At 55.4% G+C, this 23,530-nt stretch overlaps 3 protein-coding genes across 7 annotated transcripts in view; 2 read left to right on the forward strand and 1 right to left on the reverse strand.

The window, feature by feature from the left end:
• The window catches only part of LY6H (lymphocyte antigen 6 family member H), a 44,663-nt gene that overhangs the window by 19,050 nt on the left and 2,083 nt on the right, over positions 1 to 23,530 (reverse strand). The window contains exons 2-5 of one of the 2 annotated variants that reach the window (XM_081505403.1): positions 16,151 to 16,536; positions 14,339 to 14,449; positions 5,474 to 5,554; positions 5,075 to 5,262 (exon numbers count right to left, since the gene is read on the reverse strand). In XM_081505403.1, coding sequence (XP_081361529.1) covers positions 5,075 to 5,262; positions 5,474 to 5,554; positions 14,339 to 14,359 — 290 coding nt within the window. In that variant the 5' untranslated portion in view covers positions 14,360 to 14,449; positions 16,151 to 16,536. Of the gene's footprint in view, positions 1 to 5,074; positions 5,263 to 5,473; positions 5,555 to 14,338; positions 14,450 to 16,150; positions 16,542 to 23,530 lie in introns of both variants that reach the window. The other variant, XM_081505402.1, reaches the window with a different exon arrangement.
• Positions 4,920 to 9,556, forward strand: ZFP41 (ZFP41 zinc finger protein). The gene is made up of 2 exons (XM_081505405.1): positions 4,920 to 5,177; positions 8,780 to 9,556. The coding sequence occupies exon 2, from the start codon at positions 8,960 to 8,962 to the stop codon at positions 9,554 to 9,556; it is 597 nt and encodes a 198-aa protein (XP_081361531.1). The 5' UTR covers positions 4,920 to 5,177; positions 8,780 to 8,959.
• GLI4 (GLI family zinc finger 4) lies at positions 4,920 to 23,380 on the forward strand. Of its 4 annotated transcripts, none has more exons than XM_081505397.1 (7): positions 4,920 to 5,177; positions 8,780 to 10,298; positions 10,654 to 10,823; positions 11,632 to 11,738; positions 18,515 to 18,683; positions 21,444 to 21,575; positions 22,213 to 23,380. In XM_081505397.1, the coding sequence occupies exons 4-7, from the start codon at positions 11,637 to 11,639 to the stop codon at positions 23,133 to 23,135; spliced, it is 1,326 nt and encodes a 441-aa protein (XP_081361523.1). In that variant the 5' UTR covers positions 4,920 to 5,177; positions 8,780 to 10,298; positions 10,654 to 10,823; positions 11,632 to 11,636; the 3' UTR covers positions 23,136 to 23,380. The 4 variants fall into 4 exon arrangements, with proteins under 4 accessions (XP_081361523.1, XP_081361524.1, XP_081361526.1 ...); XM_081505400.1 differs by lacking the exons at positions 4,920 to 5,177; positions 10,654 to 10,823 and adding exons at positions 15,748 to 15,835; positions 15,963 to 16,115 and having other exon boundaries at positions 10,164 to 10,298; XM_081505398.1 differs by lacking the exon at positions 10,654 to 10,823 and having other exon boundaries at positions 4,920 to 10,298.

Below are 23,530 nucleotides of genomic sequence, written 5' to 3' on the forward strand. Positions count from 1 at the left end.
TCACAGCCAGGGCCTTGTCACAGGGCTCGGCGCTCGAGGCCAGTCCCCAGAAGGAGAAGCCAGAGGCCCCAGGAGGCTGTGTGGTCAGCCCCTCCTTCCCATCCAGCCCAGCATCTCCTCTGCCCCTTCCCAGGACGCTGGCGTGGAACACGTCCATCCGGATCAGGGACCCTGCTCCCCATGGCTGCCGAAGCAAACGACCACAAACCACACACATGAGTTATCTTATGGTCCAGAGGTCAGAAGGAATGGCAGGGCTGTGTTCCCCTTGGAGGCTATGATAGTCCATTTTGTGTGTCAGCGTGCCTGGACTAAGGGATGCCCAATGCAGTTGGCAAAACATTATTCCTGATGTCTCTGTGAGGGTGTTTCCAGAAGCGCTTGACATGTGAATGGTGGGCCTGAGAAAGGAAGCTCACTGCCCCAGGTGAGTGGGCATCACCCAGGCCATCTGAAGGCCAGATGGAACCAAAGGCAGGAAGGACCAGCTCCCTCTTCTGGAGCTGGGATGCCCATCCTCTCCTGCCTGCCAGTGTCGGAACTCCTGCCTCCCAGGCCTCTAGGGCTCAGAGGGAACGACACCACCATGACCCCTCTCTCCTGCTTCCAGAGAGTGGACTGGGGGCTTCTTGGCCTCCAAGACTGTGTGAACAGATTCCTCTGTGTGTGTCTGTGTCCTGACCTGCTCTGCTAATAAGGACACCAGTCAGCCTGGGTTAGGGCCACTCTCATGACCTCACATACCTTAGTTCAGTTCAGTCGCTCAGTTGTGTCTGACTCTTTGCAACCCCATGGACCACAGCACGCCAGGCCTCCCTGTCCATCACCAACTCCCAGAGCTTACTCAAACATTGAGTCGGTGATGCCATCCAACCATCTCATCCTCTGTCATCCCCTTCTCCTCCTGCCTTCAATCTTTCCCAGCATCAGGGTCTTTTCAAATGAGTCAGTTCTTCACATCAGGTGGCCAAAGTATTGGAGTTTCAGCTTCAGCATCAGTCCTTCCAATGAATATTCAGGACTGATCTCCTTTAGGATGGACTGGTTGGATCTCCTTGCTGTCCAAGGGACTCTCAAGAGTCTTCTCCAACACCACAGTTCAAAAGCATCAATTCTTCAGTGCTCAGCTTTCTTTGTAGTCCAACTCTCACATCCATACATGTACCGGAAAAACCATAGCTTTGACTAGATGGAACTTTGTTGGCAAAGTAATGTCTCTGCTTTTTAATATGCTGTCTAGGTTGGTCATAACTTTTCTTCCAAGGAGCAAGCGTCTTTTAATTTCATGGCTGCAGTCACCATCTGCAGTGATTTTGAAGCCCAAACAAATAAAGTCTGTCACTGTTTCCATTGTTTACAGATCTATTTGTCATGAAGTGATGGGACCAGATGCCACGATCTTAGTTTTCTGAATGTTGAGTACCTAAATCACCTTTAAAAACACCATCTCCAAACACAGGCCCAGCCTGAGGTCCTGATGTTAGGACTTCAGTTCATGAATCAGGGGGTGCAGTTCGGCCCATCATAAGGGGCTAAGACAGGGCTCTGTTGGGTGCAGAGAGCGCAGTCAATATCCTGAATTTAATTTAAAAGAAGTGTTTGCCAGGGTGGTGGAGATGGGGAGGAGGGGCAGGGGCCTGGCAGAGAAGGCTTGGCCCAGGGGGACCTGCAGGCAGACAGGAGCTGGGATGGCTGGAGCTTGGTTCAAAAAGCCAAGACTCGACTCCTGAGCACCAGGCCCCATCTGTGGCCTTGGCGTGCACAGCCGGTGGCCAGGGAGCCCCTGCTGGCTCCCGCAGCACTCTGTCCATCTGTCCATCTGTCCGTCTGTCCATCCGCTCTTGAGGCTGCCCGTGTCCCCACAAGCCCCACAGAACAGCAGCCAAGCTTGGAGCACCAGGTCCTCCCCACAGATCTTCTTCATAAATGCACACAGGCCTCTGCTGGCCTGTGAACCTCAGCCCCAGGGCCTTCCCCACCCCCTCTCCAGCTGCTGCACCAACCGCACTGGAAACCACCCCCTGGGATCCCCTAGGTCCTGTATCCCCACCCAGTCCTGGAGTTGGCGGCAAGCTCAGGAAGAATGCTGTATTCCCTTCTTTTCTGGGCTCATCCAAGTTACCAGCTGGACAAGGGGCTCGGGGGTCCTGTCCCAGCAGGCAGATCCCCCCTGGTCACCCCACCCCACACCGGTTCCATTCATTTGGTGTTTTTCTCCAGACTTCCTCAGCACAGGAAGCAGGTGGCCATGGTCACATTTCCTGTCCTTGTTCTCGACCATGAGAACAGGGTGAGGATGAAGCAGTGACCCCAAAGCAGGACATTCCTGAGGACAGAGATTCCCGGCCGTCAGCCTTGGACAGACCGAGCGGCGCCCTCCGGGGACAGCCAGGGTTTGCAGAAGCCGATGGACTCAGGGACTGGTCAGGGGCGGGAGTTCAGTGAGGCCACCGACTCCGTGGCACCCAGTCCCACCAGGAACTCTCCGGAACAGAGGGGAGTCAGAGCCATGGCACTGGAAGGCATCAGGCCTGAGAGCGGGGTGGAAGGGGAGGACATGGGGATGCAGAAAGGCATTTCAGTGTCAAGGACACCGACCAGAGCAGAGCAAAGCTGCCCTCACCTGTGGGCCCAGGGCTGCTCTGGGTTCCCACAGGTGGAGAACTGGGGCGGGGGCTATACTGGGGGCTATACGCCCTTCGGGGTGCCCCCTTACTCAGCTTCATAATCCTCTCAGAAAGAAAGCCGGGATACTTGGTGGAGGTGGAGGCAGGCGGGATCTCAGCCCCACAGAGCGGGTGTCCTGGAGAGGAGCAGTCCTTTGAAGTCCCAACTTCAGGACATCCCAGGCAAGAAACCCTTGAAAGCCCAGGCTGCTGGGACACCCCCAGGGCCAGGCTGTCTGTGATCTACCAGCTGCAGACAGAGCCCTCCTCGGCCCAGGGTGCACACATACAGAAGGACAGGCGGGAATGCCCGGCTTCCCTTGCCCAGCCCTCTCCCCGTCCAGGCTCAGGTAATGCCCAGGGATTTACCTCCTAGTAAGTCTGTAAGTGGATGAACATTGGGAAAGTTACATAATTGGAAAATGGATGTAGTTACCACCCACCCCTCCCCATCAGCGGTAAGCTTGAGGGGGCGGATGTTAGCTTTCCTAAGTAAATTTGTGTGACACATAGTAGAGGAAACACCCACAGTTCAGTAATCAGTGTCTCTAGGAAGAACCATCATCAAGTCGCCCAACGCCCTCAGTCCAGTGCACGCCCACAGCACTCTCTGGATTTACCTCTGAGCCGCGATAGCTCCAATTTCCTGAACTGCAGTTCCTTGGGCTATTCCCAAATAAACTTGCTTTTGCTGGTAAAAGACCTGGCTACTACTCTATTATTGAAGTTGATTGTAGCAACAAAGAGGGAGCAGAGTTGAATTTGGTCTTGAGTATGTTGAGACTGCAGTACTTGAAGCTCCTGCAAGGATAAAGTCTAAGGGACAGCTGCACAACAGGAGCCAAAGACAGACACGTGAGAGAAGGCAGCATCTAGGGGCATCGGGGCCAAGTGTCCCATTCACTGAATTGCCATAATGAGAGCCCCACCACCTACCAGGCTACTGGAAGGACACATCAGGAAATAGAAAAAGCAAAATGGCCCACCCCCAGAAGACTTGATTTTCTGGTGTGGGAAGGGAAGATGAATATAATAAACACAATAATAAGGAAATTACATAGCCTGTTGGAAAGTGGAAAGTTCTATGGAAAAAAAAAAAGGGGAAGGGTGGGTGCCAGGAGGTGGAGGAAGAGGTAGAATGCTGTGGTATTACAAAATGTGATCACCAACAGTGCCTGCGGCGTCCAGGCTGTGCTCCTAACCAGTGGACTACGGTAGAGGTGATGGGAGGGTGCTCCCGTGGTTAGGTACTAGGAGACTTCACCCCAGCAGACTGGGGCCAGAGGCTTTCCGCTGACCCTGAAGGAGCACAGAGAGGGCACATGGCAGAGAACTGTGGTGATTTGCAAGACCTAAGGTCAGCCTCCCAACAGCCCAGAAGAAGCTGGCCCTCAGTGATACAGCCACCAGGAAAGGAAGCATGCCAACAGCCACATGAGTGTGGAAGCGTCCTCGCCGCGCACTGAGAACCTTGACTGCGGCCTTCGGAGACTGAGCAGAGGACCAGCTAAGCCTCGCCTGGACTCCTGTCCCACCGTGATATAACAAACGGTGGATAGGAACTGTGATATAACCGTGATAGAGGAAACCATGGTCATAACAAACAGGTATTGTTTCGAGCAGATAAACTTCTGATAACCAGAAAACGAACACACCCAGGGCGGTTAGTGGTCAGGGGTCCCCTCTAGGAGGTGAGCTCTCAGCAGGCAGTAAGTGGGCGTGAGCCAAGCAGACAGCTGGGGACAAGTGTTCCAGGCAGAGGGAGTGGCCAGTGCAACTGAACGCAAGCCACAGCATGCCTGCTGCTTCTGTGGAACTCAAACAGGTGGCGGGGGTAGGGGGCACGAGTGAGGGAGAGGGTGCAGAGCGGAGCGAGGAGGGCTGGGGTGAGTGATGGGGGCACGAGAGGAAGGGAGGGAGCGCAGAGGTCAGTGGGGCGAGGCTGGGTGGGCGGCTGGGTTAAGGAGGCGTGTGCTGCGACTCTAGTGGAGTGGGAGGAGCTCGCTCGGGGGCGGAGTCACCCGTGGCGCACCACCGAGAGGCTGGGACCTCGCCGCCTAGAGCGGCACCGGAAACGGCCGGCCTGGGAGCCGACTTTTCCTGCGGGCACCGAGGATGGGCGAGCGGGGATCAACTGAAATGAGGTGAAACCAACTGGCGGGGCGGAGCCCTCCAGGGCGCACCACCGAGAGGTCCGTGACCTCGCTTCCTAGAGCGGCGCCTGAAGGGGCGGGGCTAGCGGCGGGCCTTTCCGGCCGGCGCAGAGGCGCGGCCGCTCGACTGAGAAGATTCCGTGGTACTCATCGCGGGGCTGCTGGGGTGCGGCGGGTCTTGATGGGGAAGCGTCCCTTCCGGCCCAGGGACCCTGCGAGGAGCGCACCCGCCCCGACCTCCATGCGGGAACTCACCGGGTCCCTCTGGCGTCGTGTGGACACCCCGCCCTTCTTTCGGCTCCCTGGTTCCGCGGGGACGAGGGCGAGGTGCGCGAGGACCAGCTCCGTGCGAATCGAGGTGAAGGAGACCTCGGCCCTGCACCCGCGGCTGGCAAGGCTCTGTCAGGGCCCCTCTTCTCGGCTTCGACACCGCTGCGGGCCCTCTGACAGACCCAGGGTTACAGACTGCTTGGGTGCATGTTTGCTCTTGGATCTCAAACCCACTAGTAATCCCATCTCTCACTGAGACCCTGGCTTCTGAGGGCGAGTGAGGTTACCAGGGAGTCCTGCTGCAGCTAGATACCCAAAGTTTCATGTTACAAGCGGCCTGGCCCAGAGAGTGAAGGAGCTACACTGAAGTGACAGAGCAGGTACCTTTAGGTCAGGGCTGTGGTCTGCTCTGGCAAGGTAGATTGCGTTTCCTGCGTGGCTGTAGCTGTTACCAGGCCTACAGATCTGTGAAATGAGAAGACCAAAACAATGACCTCATATCTGCTCCACTTCTAATAATTATTTTATTGCTTGGTGTGCACAGGGCTTAGAGAAGTGAGTATGTCCAGTTTCTGCCATTAAGCACCTGCTTGAGTTAGGCAGACATGATGATTATCTAGAATGTCTTGGAAGCAACAGTATGTGCAGTCTCCAGCCAAGTAACTAGGGATTCCGGGATGAAAAAGACAGGATCCTTGCCCTCAACTCATCAGGAGACTGTATATCAGTGGCAAGCCACAGGTAGAGTGACAAGAGTCCTTGTGGGGGAACAGGCCTTGGAGCCCAGCCAGCAGATGTCAGGCTCAGTGGGTCCAAGGACCACTCCTCTCCATTGAGTGGGTCAGCATAGAGCCAAGATGAGTTTACATCTGCCCTGGAGAGCCATGGGCTAGAGGGTTGATGGCACTTTCCTGTTGATCCTTGGCTTTCACCTGTTTCCTACTAAAACTAGACCTCAGCTCAAACTCCAGCCTGGCTGACTGGGGCTCTGATCCTCCACCCTAGTTCCACCTGCCTCCCCAGCAGAGATGCCCCCATATTTGTATGCTTCCCTCAGCCTAGATGGCCTTCTGTTATCCTCAGTTCTGGCTCCCAGCTAATGCTAAGAACAGCCTCCTCCCAGAAGCTACCTCCAAGAGAGCCTTCAGAGAGTGACACTGGCCTTCAGAGGGTGACATCTGAGTCAAGTTTATGTAAACATTTTCATTTAGAAGAAACCAGACCTTCAAACTCTTGTCAAGATGGGAAAATTGTCCAGTCATTTTATGTGTTGCCTCTGTGCACGGGAGAGTGGATGAAGACTTAGTATCCGCTTTGACTTAAAGGAAATGCAAAGGATTTATCCCTAAAAACATACTTCACTTGGAATGTTACCATCTAGAGCAGCACATTTTGGGGTGAGACAGCCTGGCAGAATATGGACCTCCTGGGAGATCAGGTGACCACATAGGCCATGGGAGGTTATCTCAAGGATGACTCGAGGACTCAGAACAGGATCTGCTTTCTTGGGAAAGTGCTTTCTCCTATCTTGTGAAGATTTTTGCCTGCGGTTAAAGAGCCTGAAATTTGTCAAGCTTTATCCTAGAAGTCTATTTGTTGGCACTGAGGGAAGAGGCAGGTTAAGGAAGCTCAGAAATAATACAGAAAAGGAATAGGTGACGCTTCTTAACCAATGAAACATGAGCCGTGCTGGTAATGCTTCTACAGGTACCTGGGCCTGACCTGTCACAGACTGACTGATTCCACAAATCAGAATTTGTGGTGATATTAGAATGCTTTTAGATGGGATTAGAGACAGACTGTCAAATTTTTCAGATAGTGCACTCAAGAGCCTAGCTGATGGTTCCCTGGGGCTTTGGCCCTCAGTGGATAGTCAGCTCCAGTTAAGGCCACAAGGAGAATGAGAGCCTGGTAAGGAAACAGGGGGTGGGGTCAGGGAGGCTTCTCTGAGAAGAACCCTCAGAGCAAAGCTCTGAGTGAATGAGGGGCCAGCACCAGTTCTCAGGACCTGCTTGTGGGCAGCCAGGCGCTGAGGTAGGAAGGACTAGGAATGTGTGGTGAACCTAAGGGTGCTTGGGAAGGGGCAGGGCAGCAGTGTGAGGGGAACCACGGGGGATTTGCCAGGGATGTGACGGGGTTCACTGGCTGCTGGGTGGAGGATGGACTCAGGAGGGCCAGGGTGAGGGTGGGAGCGAGTTTCATCCAGGTGATGGGCGGTTAGAGGAAGCACAAGCTGGAATCAAGATTGCTGGGAGAAATATCAGTAACCTCAGATATGCAGATGACACCACCCTTATGGCAGAAAGTGAAGAAGAACTAAAGAGCCTCTTGATGAAAGTGAAAGAGGAGAGTGAGAAAGTTGGCTTAAAGCTCAACATTCAGAAAACTAAGATCATGGCATCTGGTCCCATCACTTCATAGATGTGGGAACAGTGGCTGACTTTATTTTGGGGGGCTCCAAAATGACGGCAGATGGTGACTGTAGCCATGAAATTAAAAGACGCTTACTCCTTGGAAGGAAAGTTATGGCCAACCTAGACAGCATATTAAAAGGCAGAGACATTACTTTGCCAACAAAGGTCTGTCTAGTCAAGGCAATGGTTTTTCCAGTAGTCATGTATGGATGTGAGAGTTGGACTATAAAGAAAGCTGAGCACTGAAGAATTGATGCTTTTGAACTGTGGTGTTGGAGAAGACTCTTGAGAGTCCCTTGGACTGCAAGAAGATCCAACCAGTCCATCCTAAAGGAGATCAGTCCTGGGAGTTCATTGGAAGGACTGATGATGAAGCTGAAACTCCAATACTTTGGCCACCTGATGTGAAGAGCTGACTCATTTGAAAAGACCCTGATGCTGGGAAAGATTGAGGGCAGGAGGAAAAGGGGACAACAGAGGATGAGATGGTTGGATAGCATCACTGACTCAACAGACATGGGTTTGGGTAGACTCCAGCAGTTGGTGATGGACAGGGAGGCCTGGCATGCTGCGGTTCATGGGGTCGCAAAGAGTCAGACGTGACTGAGCGACTGAACTGAACTGATGGGCGGTACCTTCTGTGAGGGTCACACGTGGCTCTCACAGCCTGTAGCTCTAGAAGCACATAGTCTGGTCCCAAATATAAGAAGTGGAGAAGGAGCAAATAAAGGGCAGGGAAACCCCACAACTAGGGGCCACACAGCAGTTATTGGTCCATGGTGCACATGAATCCTGCTGGATGCAGGTGTGGAGATGCTGCCCCTAGCAGAAGAATAAGAATTCTTTGGTTAGGGACTTCCCTGGTGGTCCAGTGGCTACGATGCCACCCTCCCAATGCAGGGGGCCTGGATTCAATCCCTGCTTAGGGTACTAGATCCCACATGCCGCAAGTAAGACCTGGCAGAGCCAAAGAAATAAATTTTTTTTAAAAATGAATTCCTTGGTGAGCAACTGAGTAAATGATGACGTTTACCCAGATGAGGAAAACTGGGAAGAGTGAGATTGGGGTAGGGGTGTTCTGGGAAATCAGTTGTTTGTTTGGTCATGTCCAGCCTGAAACTCATGAGATGTCCGGGTGGCATACACCAGCAGGAAAGGAAGGGGGCTGTGTCCGCATGCCTCTGCCACCCCTTTCCCTGTCCATCTGTCACTTTGTAACTCAGTTCCTCCCAGACATTCACTTAATCTAACAGTTCAAGGTCTTGTTTCTCTCCAGCCTCAGAAGGGTTGCTGGCGCACTTCTGTTCCAGAACTTCAGTTCCAAGCTTGGAAAAATAAAGTCCTTTCTGAAGAAGTGAATTTACAAGGGAGTTCGTAGGCTGGAGGATTTTGCCCCTGGCTATTTCCTTGACCATTGCCGGCTTCCAGGGGGCCTTCCTCTACCCTGAGAACAAGGATGGAAAAGCCCACGGGCAAAAACAATAAGACCTGGATCCCAGAGGCAGAAGTGCACGTGCAGAAGGACACTGCCGAGGAAGAGAGGGCATCTGAGAAAGAACAGCCAAACCAGAGCCCCACTTTGGCCCAAAAGCACAGGAAGGAAGCCTGCCTCAGTCCTGAGAATGAGGAGCACATGTTTGAGGCCTTTGATGCTTCGTTTAAAGATGACTTTGAGGGAGTTCCCATGTTCACTCCCTTCCAGAGGAAGAAGCCCTATGAATGCAGTGAATGTGGGCGCGTCTTTAAGCACAAGACGGATCATGTTCGTCACCAGAGAGTCCACACGGGAGAGAAGCCCTTCCAGTGTGCCCAGTGTGGGAAGACATTCAGGCACAGCTCTGACGTGACCAAGCACCGGAGGATTCACACCGGAGAAAAGCCCTTTAAATGCAGTGAATGCGGCAAAGCCTTTAACTGCAGTTCCAATCTCCTGAAACATCAGAAAACCCACACTGGAGGGAAGCCATATGAATGTAAGGAGTGTAGGAAGACCTTTGCCTATAGCTCATGTCTCATTTGCCATCGGAAACATCACCCACGGAAGAAGCACTGAACATGGGGAAGTCACCCACCAGACTCGGAAATGAGTGCCCGTGAGAACGTCCTGGCAGGCCTGCCTGGGGGTCCTCCTCCCCTGGAGTCTGAGCAGACTGGGGGGTCCTGCCCTCACCAGGAGACCCACCTGAACCAGGTCAGCAAACACCCAAGCCATACAGAAAATTTCCAGGTTGAGACACCATGATAACAAGCATGCAAACTGCTGTCCACAGGGAAGGCTTGGGACCCGAGCACAGCCCAGCACCTCCCACTGCTGCCTCACCTGCAGCACCCATGCTGGCCTCAGCCCTCCCACCGGCTCCTTTGAAGACTGGTCTGCAGACCCTTTGCCCACTGTGTCCAGAGCCCATCTCCGTGCAGCCTCGCAGGAGGCCTGTGTCCCTGGGCTGGGCAGCAGTGCCTCTGCAGTGAGCACCAGGAACCCCACTGTCCCCACCCCCCCCACCTCGGCTGGCTGTGCCGGCAGCAATGTGCTTTGTCCTGTGCCTTCTCTCTGCTGGAGCACCATTCCTTGAACTTGGCCCGCATCCCCAGGAACTGGACTCCCTGTGTGTCTTCCTGGCTCAACCACCATCCCAGCTGAGCAGCCTGGCTTACCAGGTGGACCACTCAGGACACTAAATGCTGCCACCATGGGCGCTTCCTGCCCCGGCCACATAGGCCCCAGGATGTTGATGGCAGCTTGGATCCAGCTTTTGCCTGCATTGCAGCTTTTCAGGCAGAAGGCAGCTCTCCAGGTGAGTTCCACTTCTCTAAGCCTGGCTCCCAGGTTCTGTCCTGCGTCCTGCACATCCATGTGTGTGCCTGCCCTTGGCTTCCCTCCAGAAGTGGTCTGCTTTGCCTCCGCCCTCTCCTGGGTAGGGGTGTGACTTGCCCCAGAATTCCAGCACAGTATAAGAGGGATGAGGGGCCTGTCATCCAGGAAGTAATATGGCTTTTTATCAGTAAAACATTGACACCTACATTTTCAGCTGTTTGGACCCAGAAAACTAATAATGACTCTGGTCTTGGGGCCTCCTCCATCAGGAGACAGGAGAGCGTGCTCCCAGTGCAAACGTCTCTCCAGGTTAAGACTCTTGTTCTTTCTAAAAGGTACAACATTCATCAGCTCTACCTGCGCCGGGCATCTCCATTCTACAGCTCAGTGGTCTTCCTCCTGTACCAGCAGCCCGGCCCCAGGTGTGACCGGCCATAACCTGCCACTGTGATCCTGCTCGCAGTCCCAGAACTGGAGATGTGATGAGGCAGAATTGTTCAAACAGGTGCCGGAGGGCTAGCTTAGGGAAAACACACCTGGGGTGCTGATGGGAAAGGTTGCTGTAAAGGATGCTACTGGGACATTTGGCAAACCTTGGGTCTAGACTGTCCACCAGTGGGGGAGGGGGGACATCAACGTCGAAGCTCCCTGGTTTGATGGCCTGCAGCCATCTCAGACAATGTCCTTGTCATGAAAGATATCCACTGTGGTCTTCAGGGCCACAGAACAGGGTCACAACGTCTGCAGTTTGCTCTCAAAAGGTGAGCAAAGAAGCAATAACAACACTACACAGACAGTGAGTGACAAGGCAGGCTGGCAAACCTTCTGTTAAGGGATGGATAGTAACTGTTCTTGGCTCTGTAGCCATAAGATCTCTGTCACAACTCAGCTTAGCCATGACATGCAACAGCAGTCAGAGCGCAGAGACAAGCACAGTTCTGTGCCAATAAAGCTTTATTTTTACCGAAGCAGGCGGTGGGCCAGATTTGGCTGATTCTAGATGAAGGATATGTGACATGTCCTGGGGGTGTCTGCATCTGCTTCAGTTTGGTTTGTTTTTCATTTATTATGGTTTATAATATCCCATGATGAGTATATTATTATATATAAAATATTGTTGTATAACACATATTAACACCATAGATGGAAGTACATCACATGTGCTGTAGAAAATTATCCCTCTCTGTGCTAGTATGTCTCCACTACCTAATGACCCACTAAATAAAAAGCCAACTCAACCATTTCCTAACGTGTAGGCTGTTTCTAGTTTAGGTCACTATAAACAATGCGATACATATTTTTTCCACATTTAGGGCCAATGATGGATTGCCAGAAATGGACTGACGGATGGAGATCATGCTGGCAAATACCTTCCTCCGGGTTGTGCCCCAGAAGTCCTCCAACAGCTCACCAACAGCAGGTGAGTTTTAATCTCGCCAGTTTGTTAGAAGAGAAGAAACCCTCTCTCTGACGTCTTTGATTTCCAGAGAGGAAGCGGGTGGCAAAGAGCATAGTCCTTCGAGCCAGGGGTTACTGACTCACCCTCGTGCCTTGGAGATGTGGGGCCTCGGCCTGTCCTCACCTCCCTGTGCCTCCAGCTCCTCAGAGGTGACATTGGGGCATTGGTGATGCTCAGCCTGGTCACTGCCTGTGTGTGACCAGTGCCACGCTGACTCCTAGTTTAGCCACTGTCAGCTCTGTTCACGCATTAGTGTTCTTAGTGGGGGGACATGGCCCACAGGCATGAGAGGTGGCCGTGCAAGCAGACAGGCTTCAGCGCCTCTCCCAGAAAACAAGAGCGACATGAGAAAACAATCACGCCGCCAGTCTGCAATCAACCACTGGCTCTTCTGCCGCCTGGTGTTTGCTGCAAAATGACGGTCTCATTTCTCATTTCTTCTGAGTTAACCATTACGACACCATACCATCTCTAAGCACTGAACCCCAAACCCTTCAGATATGAATCTGTTTTGATGGTTTTGTTGGCTATTGCTCTTCAAATGAAACTCAAATTCCAGAAAAAGAAAACCTTCTAAGTAACCTGAGTCAAAGAAAAAACCATAATGAAAGTTATAAAATACTTAAACCTGAATGATAATGAAAATACAGCCTGCTGGAACCCATGCATCTATGGTCAGTTAATCTACGACAAAGGAGGAAGACTGTACAATGAAGAGAAGACAGTCTCTTCAGTAAGTGGTGCTGGGAAGACTGGCCTGCCACGTGGAAATCAGTGAAATTAGAACATTCTCTAACACCACACACAAAAATAAACTCACGATGGATAAGAGACCTAAATGTAAGGGCAGATAGTATAAACCCCTTAGAGGAAAACAGAACACTTTTTGATATAAACTTGGCAACAATATCTTTTTGGATCCACCTCCTAGAGTAATAAAAATAAAAACAAAAATAAACAGATGGGACCTATCAAACAAAAGTTCTTGCACAAGGAAAGGAAACCATAAAACAAAAAGACAAGCTACAGAATAGGAGAAAATATTTGCAAATGATTCAACTTAGAATTAATGTCCAAAATATACCGACAGCTCATGTACTGCTGCTGCTGCTGCTAAGTCGCGTTAGTCGTGTCCGACTCTGTGCGACCCCATAGATGGCAGCCCACCAGGCTCCTCCATCCCTGGGATTTTCCAGGCAAGAACACTGGAGTGGGTTGCCATTTCCTTCTCCAATGCATGAAAGTCAAAAGTGAAAGTGAAGTCGCTCAGTCTTGTCTGACTCTTAGCGACCCCATGGACTGCAGCCTACCAGACTCCTCCGTCCGTGGGATTTTCCAGGCAAGAGTGCTGGAGTGGGTTGCCAGTGCCTTCTCTGACAGCTCATGTAGCTCAGTATCAAAAAAACAACCCAATCAAAAAATGGCAGAAGATCTAAATAGACATTTCTTCAAAGAAGACATACAGATGGCCAACAAACATATGAAAAGATGCTCAACATCACTAACTATTAGAGAAATGCAAATTAAAACCACAGTGAGGTATCACCTCACACTGAGTCAGAATGGCCATCATCAGAAAGTGCAAATAATAAATGCTGCAGAGGGTGTGAAGAAAAGAAAATCGTCCTGGCATTCTTGGTGGGAATGGAAACTGGTGCAGCCACTGTGGAGGACAGTATGGAGGTTCCTTAAAAAATTAAAAATAGAAATACCATATGATCCAGCAATCCCACTCCTGGGCATATATCCGGAGAAAACCATAATTCACTGAACAGAGGAACGGATAAGAGGCTGTGGCCCATTCACACAACAAAATAGTATTCATCCATAGAAAGAACTGAGTACCACCACCCGCTACAACATGGATGAAACCCAGAAACACTATGCTTAGTGTAAGAGCCAGGCACAGAAGGACAAACACTGTGTGATTCCACTTACATGAATTCCAGTTCACTGTGTGTATTCATGTAAATGAAGTGCCCTGGAGCAGGCAGATGCACAGGAAGGGGAGGAGCAGTTACCAGGTTGGAGGGAGGGGTTGAGGGTTTGACAGGTACAGTTTCTGTTAGGTAGTGGTGACAAGTACACAGCACTGGGAATATTTAATGCCACTGAACTACTTACAGTTGGTTAAAATAATAAATATTATATATTGTTTTGCTGCTGCTAAGTCGCTTCAGTCGCGTCCGACTCTGCGCGACCCCATAGACTGCAGCCCACCAGGCTCCACTGTCCCTGGGATTCTCCAGGCAAGAGCACTGGAGCGAGTTGCCATTTCCTTCTCTAATGCATGAAAGTCAAAAGTGAAAGTGAAGTCACTCAGTCGTCTCCGACTCCTAGCGACCCCATGGACTGCAGCCTACCCGGCTCCTCCATCCATGGGATTTTCCAGGCAAGAGTACTGGAGTTGGGTGCCATTGCCTTCTCCGATACCACAACAAAAAAAGTCTGTTGAATTTGATACACTAATGTTGAATTTGATACAAAATGCAACTTTCTAAAGCTGTCATCCATTTTAGCAACAAAAATGGCATTTTCTGGCAAGTTGAAGACGTGCTTACCTGCTGACCCAGACACATCATTTGCTGACACACTGTAGAGGAACTCCAGAACACGGGCCCAAAGAGACACCTACGGCAGTCTTTACGCGGAAGCGGGTCTCAGACACAGTGCTGCGCAAAGACAGAAGGACATGCAGAATGATTCCAGTTATTACCTTGTGCAAAGCCAAGAAAACAGCATGTCATTTAGGGGTGCATATGGGGAGAAACAAGAGTAATTCCCCAGCCGGCAGGGCTCAGCATTTGGTGGCCTCTGCTTCCTGAAGCGGGTGGAGGGCAGGTGGGGTGTGGTCCACCCCTGTAATTTCATCATAGCACATACACCCTAAGAAACAGTACTTTGTTTCCTCGCAGTCCTGTTGCCAACCAGGGTGGGGTCTCCCGTGCTCCAGAGCAGCGTAATCCTGTGAACCTCATTTGGGGTGCACAAGACAAATCATTGATGCCCCCAGACACAGTTAGCAGCCCTGGCGCCTTAGTGCTGAGCCAGGATCCTAAGGAAGGAGCTTGGCGCAGCCGCTCTTAGCTGCCTCCGGAGCAGCTGCTGTAGAACAAAGGCTGAGCAAGCTTTTTTTTCACTTTTTGCCTTTATCTTATCAAAGCTAAAATCCTCTTTGGATTTGTTGCAAACCAGGTACCAACATAGTTCTTCTGCAAAAGCAAAGTGGTGTAAAGCGAACTTTCAAAAAGCAGGGGGTACCTCTTTGCCTGGGAACAGAGCTGGACCAGGTCGTTGCTTGATGCCCACCCCGCAGACCCTGTGATCGCCCCATCAGGGCCTGGTTCTGACATGCTCATCTGTCTTCCCTGGGCCCTACCCACTTTGCCTTGTTAGAGCGGAGGTCCTCACAAGGGGCGATTTTGCCCTCAGAAGGAGACGCTGGCAATACCTGGGGACACTTTGATTGTCACAGCCAAGGGGAGGAGTTCTGGCAGTTGGTGGGTGGAAAGCAGGGAAGCTGCTCAGAGCCCAGGATGCTGAGGGTGGGGACCCTCAACTCGGGAAGGGCTAAAGAGTCACGAGGCCAGAGACAGAAAGTAAGAGCTGTCAGCTAGAGGTGTCAGAAGCTGGAGATCTGGAAGGGAGGCAGCTTTCAGCAGAAGCTTGTGCACTTAAATGCACAGAAGCCCATTCAGGCTGAGAAGGCTGGCAGGGCCCAGGTGCCCCGGACCGTGGGGGCAGAGGTGGGCAGAAAGATGGTGATTGGCTGAGAGTAATTAGATCCCCTCAGGTCTCCCCACCCTCGTAGGAAACAGAAGCCTGCCTCCATCCCTCTGAAACAACGAGCATGACAGAATGAAGAAGAGGACGGGTGAAAGTCCAGCCCACGGCCACCTCTGTCCACCATCAGGGAGGACACACATGAAGGTTGGGTGCACGTTCATCACAAGCCCCCTCCTCTTCCCAGCCATCTCCCCATCTCTAGAAGCAGCCACCAGCCACACTCCAGCCAGAACCCCAAGGTGTCCTTACGCCCACATCCCAACCAGCAGCAGGTACGGTCAGTTCTGTCCCACACACACCCTCCCCCAGCCTCCTCTCCACCTCGCCCATCTCTCCCTTCCCTCCTGCCTCCCCACTGCCCTGAACCAATCTTAAATGCACTCTTCACTCCCTGCTCAGGACGTTTGGTGGCTCCTGGTACAAGAAGAATGAAATCCAGGCTCCAAATTGACTTTAAGACCATTGTCCAGCCTGTTTTGGAGGCAGGGACCTGTCCTGTTCCACACTGTACCCCAGCCTGTGACTCAGGACCTGGTACCAGGTCAGGCAGAGGTAACTCTTCCAGAACCTACAGGGCTGGGACCCACCTCTAGTCTGGGGCAGGAATCAGCTGCTCAGGTACCTTTTCTCCAGCTCCAAGTGTGCTTCAGCCTCTTTCTCAGTTCTCATCCTGGTCTCACCACCCACCAAGGACAGCCCCTCCCCATACACTTGGTCCTTCACATGTCCCTGGTCATCCGGTTTCTCTGCTGCTGTGGCAGCCACCTGGGACCAGATGTCTCCTCCTCCCTGATGAGATCCTCAGGCCTGGGGCTGTTGCTCCTCTCTTGCTGTCTTCTGTCCTCTACCTGCCCAGACTCAGAGGTGGCCATGGGGAAGCAATTCCACTGGACATCCATCCCTGGTGGATAGGTTCATTGTTGCTTTTCCCAACAAGAGAGAGTGACTCCACTTCTCTTTCTGGTTGTAAGATCTGGGCTGAGAAAGACATTTAGTAAATATCAGGAAGTTCAGGAAAAATTCCACGAAAAGGTTGTGGGAAAATCTGTAACGCTCCTCAGGATCTAAAGTTTGGGAACACACTTCAATGGCAGGGTAGTTTAGGGGGCATTTGAGACACCCCAAAAAGAGAGGAGGACTGTCTTCAGCAGGTTCCCCAGCAAATGATGGCAGTCCATCCTAGGGAAAGAGATTCCCCGAGGATGCTTTGGGTAGAACTTTTTTTCTTGCGGATGGGAGCACTCCAGTGGCTATAAGAACTATGCTTGTAGAATATGTGTGAGCCATCCCTGCCAGGCGCACGCTGCTCTGGAAGCGTGTGCAACCGGGGACCGAGAGCTCAGTAGACGAACCTGGGGCGACTGGCCTCGACAGGCTGCGGGCTCCTGTGATCAAAGGCCACAGACACTTGTGGGGCAGCCCCACTCCCCAGCGGTCCAGGTCCACCAGCCTCCGGCCGGCGCCGCACGGGTTAAGGAACTCCCCGCCCCCCGCGGCGCCCCGCCCCTCGCCCCGCGAGGTCACCGAGGCAGTGGTAGGTCCTCCCAGCACCCAGAGCGTCCCGGAAGTGCGCGCGGCCGGGCCGGGCGGGGCGCGGGTGCACTTCCGGCTGGCGCCCGGGCGGCCACCTCCCGCTCGGAAGGTGAGTGGGTAGCGGGTAGCGGTGGTGGAGGCTGCGGGAGCGCCCGGCCCCGCTCGCCCTCGCGCGTCGTCCCCGCGGGCCAGGCTCTGCCCCCGCAGCCGCCGGGACCTTGGCCTCCACCGGGGCTGGGGCGCGGGTGGGGGCCGCAGCGGGCGCGCTGTCACCGGACGGTCGCCGGTGCCCGTTTGAGGGGCGCCTCCCCACGCTCCCGGAACCCCAGGGACGGGAGCTGTGGCGACCCCACTCTGCAGACGGGAAAGAGGCTCAGAGCCGCCTCTGGCCCGAGGTCGGTGGCCGGACGCAGCCCGGGCTGCCTGCTCTCTGCTGCCAGGCGCCCGGAGTTCGCTCCCCTTCCCGCGGGTCACAGGCTGCAAACTGGGGAAGAGGAAATAGACAGGGTTCGCGCCCAGGCCAGTGCCGTTTGTGTCCCCTCCGCCTTCAGCCTGTCAGAGCAGCGTGGAGGTGGAGGGTTTGCGTCCATGTGTGACTGCCACCTCCCCTCAGACAGCCAGGGTAGGGGTGGCCGTGCCTTTGCCCGGTTAAGTCCCCCGGACATTAACTAAGTGATTTAAGATGGGATTTAGCGGGGATGAGAACCTGCACCCAGGTTCAGGACTGCAGCCCCACCCTGTGACAGTTCACCTAGCTGCCGGCGACCCTTGCCATCATTAGGGGCTGAGGTCTGGTGGGAGCCCTCTGCCGGCTGCCTCCCCGCTTCCTTGAAGCAGGTACTGTCTGCACCATTGCTGGATGTACGTTAACTTTCGTCCTTCCCCTGCCCCTTTTTCACCCCCAAATAAGACCTTCTACTTCATTAAAGTGTGAAAGAAAAACTCCCCTTGTTTCAAGCTTTTGTTGCAAACCAGATTAAAGGAGGGTGTTTTTGACCCGAAGGAGACTGAGAGCACCAGGGTGTGCTGGGGCCAGGTCTGCAGCCTCTGAGGGCTCTGCGGAGGGTTTTCCCCTCTGGAAAAGTCTCCTTGAGAGTTAACCTGAAATGTCCGTGCTCCAGCAGGCAGGGCTCAGTTTTTGCCTTCCCCAGAACCAGCGGCCCCTAGCCATGACAGAGGAGGTTTTCTGGAAGAACAGCCTGCTTCTCTCCGTGGGCAAGGCCTTGGGTTGGGAGAACATTCTGTTCTTGTCAGCGGGCTGGTGCTGTGCACCTGGTGGAACTAATAGTTCCTACATCCTGAGCCCCACAAGTATTCCTTATCCAGGAAGGGAGGCTCCGCCTGTAGCAGATTGCCACCCCCCACCCCCGGCACATCCCTTTGACCCCTTCATCCTGCCATGGTTTTCATTTTCCCAGGTCCCCATTGTGCACTCCTTCAGCAGGCCTTGGGGGAAGATGGCAGCCCTGGGGGACGGTCAGGAGCCCCCTCATGTCCTGTCCCCGGTCAGTTTCGAGTCACCCGGGACACCTGGAGCCCACCACCATGAAGCCCAACTTCACCTCCGCCTCCACGGTCATCAACATGGTACTTGCCTCTCTGCACCATCACTGCAGGCAGGCAGCTTGCTGGGCACTGGGGCTCCTGCACCCTGGTACCTGGGTTGGGACTCGGGCAGTTGTTGAGCTTTGGGCTGAGCTATGTGAGCAATAGCTCCCTAGGGGACAGTGCCCTGGACTGTGTGTCTTTAGGGGGTCAGGGCTGCAAAAAAGCAGCCTTGATGGCCAGGCCTGTGTGACAGAAGCGAGTCACCTTGTCTCTCTCCCAGCCTTTGCTCCCACACCAGGAAAATAGTGTCTAGAGGTCTGGGCAAGCTGGTTTGGGTGGGGACCCCTGTGGGGATAGAGCCACCAGCTTTGCTCCAGCCCCCAGCAGGATCTGGGGGTGTCCAGGTGTGGAAATAGCCAACAGCTGGTTGGGGAGGACGCCCCAGCCCTGTGGTGTGTGGCGCCCCTGGGCCCTCTCACACTCAGTCATCAGAGTCCAGGGCTTCCTTCCATGCCCCACGTTCCACAGGAGGCCTGGCCTCACTCCTCTCATGGTGGAGGACACAGATATGCTGGTGACAGCTGGACGGGGGCCCAAAGGTGTTGCATTGCTCTCAGGGCAAGTCTGAGCCTGTGTCGCTGTCCTGAAGAGCTGGCACTGTGCCCAGGGACCACTCTGTGCCCAGGGTTCTCTCTTGGCAGGTCCTGGCATTATAGCAAGTGATGTTATGGCAGCTGAGATGGGCACCAGCTCTGCTGGGTGCCAGCTGTGTGCTGAGGGCTCTGTGTGGGGGCAGAGGAAGCCGGGGGTGGGCACTAACACATAAAGACAGTAAGGCCCACAGAGGTCGAGGGAGCAGCCTGAGGTCACGCAGCCAGAGGTAATGGGTTAGTTGAGGACTGGAGTAGGAGCTCCTAGCGTGCCCTGTGACGGGCCAGGCTGGGGCGTGCGCATTGGGTGTGGAGCTGGGTGCTGCCCACAAGGAGCCCAGACCCTGCCCCCTGGCACACACCTGTGCGGGGCTGGCAGAGCCAGCTGCCTCTGCCCACACAGTGGTTTCAGGGCCCCCACGCTGCCCCTGGGGGCCTGCGCTTCACCTCCAGCTCCTCATGTCACCCTCACACCAGCCTGGCGAGTAAGACCTCCTGTTCCCACATCTCTGATGGCGACCTGGAAGCCCAGACCTGAGCCTGTGGGAACCAGCAGGATCCAGACCCCACAACCTGACTCAAGTGCTTGCCCTCGATGCCCCTGCTGGGCCCAGCGCACCATGGCTCCTCCCCGGGGAGGCAGACCAGCAGGACACAGGACTTGGGAGGGGCTGTCCTGAGGATAAGAAGGCTGGTCCCCAAGCCCCTGCAGAGCAGGGCTGCCCCTGATCTGATCTCCCCCAGCCATGGGCAGCACGGGCCCAGAGGCTGATCTTGGGTCCTCTGAGCATGTCCAAGTGCCCTGAGGTGCCTTGAGGGTTGCCTGATAGGAGGGAGTGGGGCTTCACCCCTCCCCACTGCGTCCAGGCTGTTTTCCAGGGCAGAGAGAACCCCTCAGACTCTTGAGCCTTTCCTCTGCTGCTGAGGCTTCGCTCCTCAGGGGTCCACAGAGGCCTCTGCAGGAAAGACCCCAGCATCTCAGGAACCTGCCCAGGGCCCTCCAGCCAGCGAGGCTGGGACTTCTGGAGCTCCAGCCTCCCAACTCCTGGGTCCAAGTCGGTGAGATGGGCCAGAAAGAGCGTTTGGGGGATCCACCCTGGCAGGCCTGGGGTCCCTCAGACACAGCCAGGCCTGAGCCCAGCGACCCCTGACACCCACCCACCCTCACCTCAAGGACCGTTTCAGAACCTGCGGCTGAACACAGTGCTGGATGCCAGGCAGGGCCAGAGGATGTCCTTAAAAGGGGAGCCCAGGTCAGCTCGAGCGGGGCAGGGAGCAGCATGGGCTGAGGGGACGGGGCCTGGTCCCTGGCAGGGATGCTGAGTGGGGGTGCAGGCGCGGGGCAGGGCTTGGCCCTCTTCACTTGCAGCTCCTGGAGACTAAAGCAGAGCCGCGCTGCACTGGGCTGGGCGGCGGGCTTGGCGCAGCCCCTCAGGGACTAGTGCCTACAGACGGAGGACTGGACCCCTGGGGCTCACAGGCTGGAGGTGGGAGGGGCTCCTGGCCAGGAGGCAGTCTTCCCAGAGGTACCCATGGCCTGGCGCCTGAGACTGAACTCCAGGTGCCCAGTGGCCAACCCCACCCCCTTGCTCCTCTCCTGCAAGTGTGTTTAGGCCCAACAATGCACTTTCTGGGCAGTTTTACGAGGAAAACTTTGAACCAAAAAACCACCCACTGCCTTCTCCCTGGAGCACCAGCCACAGCAGCGTGCTGTCCAGTTGAGCCTCAGGCCTGGGGGCCGTGGCCAGGGTTGAGCAGGCCTGTCACTGTTGCTAGTTAAGAGTGGCCTGCCTTCAGGCCAAGCTGTCCTCCCATCACAGCCACCCTGGAGGTGCCCAGCGTAGGGGGACACAGCACTGAGCTCTGTGAGAGGCTGTGTCAGGATGCGGCCGTATGAGCAGGCTGTCCACCTAGCAGGACAGCCTGGCCAGCCCCAGGCTTCGGGTGGTTGAGTGACTGCAGATGAGGTCAGCAGCCCAGAGCAGCAGGCACTCCAGGCCTGGCCCCCACCACCACCCCCCACTGCAGTGCAGCCACGTGGTGTCTTGGGGCCCCTCACACACCTGTCTCCTGAACACGCCAATGCTTTGTGGCTCTCAGGAGCCTCCAGAGGAGGGGGAGATGAGCCCCAGCCCCCTGTGACCCCCAGGCTTCCCCAGCGGCAGCCCTGAGGTGCCCTCCCAGCCTCCACAGGAGTCAGAGCCGTCAGACCTGGACTTCCAAGACCTGGACTTCCAGGACGTGGAGGAGGTCCAGATCTGCAGAGACACCTGCTGGTCAGGTGAGTGAGCAGGCCGCACCAGGGCCCTGCCCGCAACACAGTTACCTGTGGCTGCTGCCCGCCAGGCCCCGGGCTGTGCCCATCACACAGCCAGGCCTCCAGGCCCCTCTCCTTCCAAGCTCAGAGCGCGCTTCCATCCCCCACAGCCCCTCACCACTGACGCCCATCCTGTTGCCTCCACTGTCTGGGCTGTGAGTGCTGCCCAGGCCCCCGTAGCCCCCGCCTGTCCAGCTAGCTTCTGGCCCCATCCCCTTCTCCCCAGGGCCTGGACCTGGCTTCACCCGTCCAGGTCCTCAGCCCCTCGTTTCTCTGCCGCCCCACCCTTCCCTGCCTCTCCCCCAGAGGAGCCCTTGTGGTGTCCGCTGGGGGGCCCTGAAGCAGCTCAGGGGCCGCAGGGCCCTGGAGAGGCGCCTCCTCAGGGAGGATGGAGCGGCAGCTGCTAGCTTCCCGGGCCGGAAGCCTCGGGAGCAGGGGCTTTTCTATTTGGCTCCGAGTCTGAACCTCCTGTCCGCCCCGCCCCCGAGCAATCCACGCACGTCTCGTCCGCTCACACCCTGGCGCAGGCACCCGGGGTGGGACGGGGTCCCGTGAGGGCCGGCCGGTGAGAGCCCTCCGCCTCTCCCGCTTCTCGTTTCAGGTTCTGAGTCGGAGCCGGAGCAGGCCCCATCGTCTCCCCACCCGCACGGTCCTGAAGACGAGGTGCACCAGGACGGGGGTTTGCTGAGGACCCTACTGAGGAGCCTTCCCCACAGACCCGGTGGTGGGGACCACTTTGGGCAGGAGCCCAACCTGGAACGGCCAGCAGGCCAGCCACTGAGGGCTGGGCCCCGTTCCCGGAAGAGAGGCACCTGGCTCGGGTCGCAGGGAGCCTCCGGGACGGAGGACAGGCCGGGCAGCACGGCCGAGCTGGCGGGTGGCCTGGGCCGGGGCTCGGGCCTCGGGACCCAGCAGGGCAGCCCGCGGGGCGGGAAGCCGCACAGGTGCGAGGCCTGCGGCAAGAGCTTCAAGTACAACTCTCTTCTGCTGAAGCACCAGCGCATCCACACGGGCGAGAAGCCCTACGCCTGCCACGAGTGCGGCAAGCGCTTCCGCGGCTGGTCGGGCTTCATCCAACACCACCGCATCCACACGGGCGAGAAGCCCTACGAGTGCAGCCAGTGCGGCCGCGCCTTCAGCCACAGCTCGCACTTCACGCAGCACCTGCGCATCCACAACGGGGAGAAGCCGTACGAGTGCGGCGAGTGTGGCCAGGCCTTCAGCCAGAGCTCCAACCTGGTGCGGCACCAGCGGCTGCACACGGGCGAGAAGCCGTACGCCTGCGGCCAGTGCGGCAAGGCCTTTGTCTGGAGCTCGGTGCTCATCGAGCACCAGCGCATCCACACGGGCGAGAAGCCCTACGAGTGCCCCGACTGCGGCAAGGCCTTCCGCGGCCGCTCGCACTTCTTCCGGCACCTGCGGACCCACACAGGAGAGAAGCCCTTCGCCTGCAGCACCTGCGGCAAGGCCTTCGGCCAGAGTTCCCAGCTCATCCAGCACCAGAGGGTCCACTACCGGGAGTAGTGGGCACTGGGGACACGGGGCAGCAGCCTGGGGTCGAGGCGGCGTTCCCACGGAGGGCTCCTGCCTGCGCGCCCTCCTGGTAGGCACAGCCGGCATCACATGCCCTGTCCCGAATAAATTCTTTGTACTTGATGGAGACAAGAGGCGGCCCAGAAGCTGAGTTCATCACCGTTTTGGGCTCTGTGCAGGGCGTGGTGCAGATTGCATGTGCATGTGGGTCAGTAAATAACAAAAATGGACCTAAACCTGGAGACTTCAGTTGGATACAGGGGGGTTTATTTTTACAAGAATAGAAGCAGTGTACCATGATGGTTACGAAAATCGACTGGAATTTAAAGCCCAACTCTTCACTTAACTGTAAGGTTAGACAAGTTACTAATCTCTCCAAATTTGTT

Source organism: Giraffa tippelskirchi, chromosome 6 (assembly GCF_054371585.1).
Source record: "Giraffa tippelskirchi isolate mGirTip1 chromosome 6, T2T-mGirTip1v1.2.pri, whole genome shotgun sequence".
NCBI classification, from domain to species: Eukaryota; Metazoa; Chordata; class Mammalia; order Artiodactyla; family Giraffidae; genus Giraffa; species Giraffa tippelskirchi.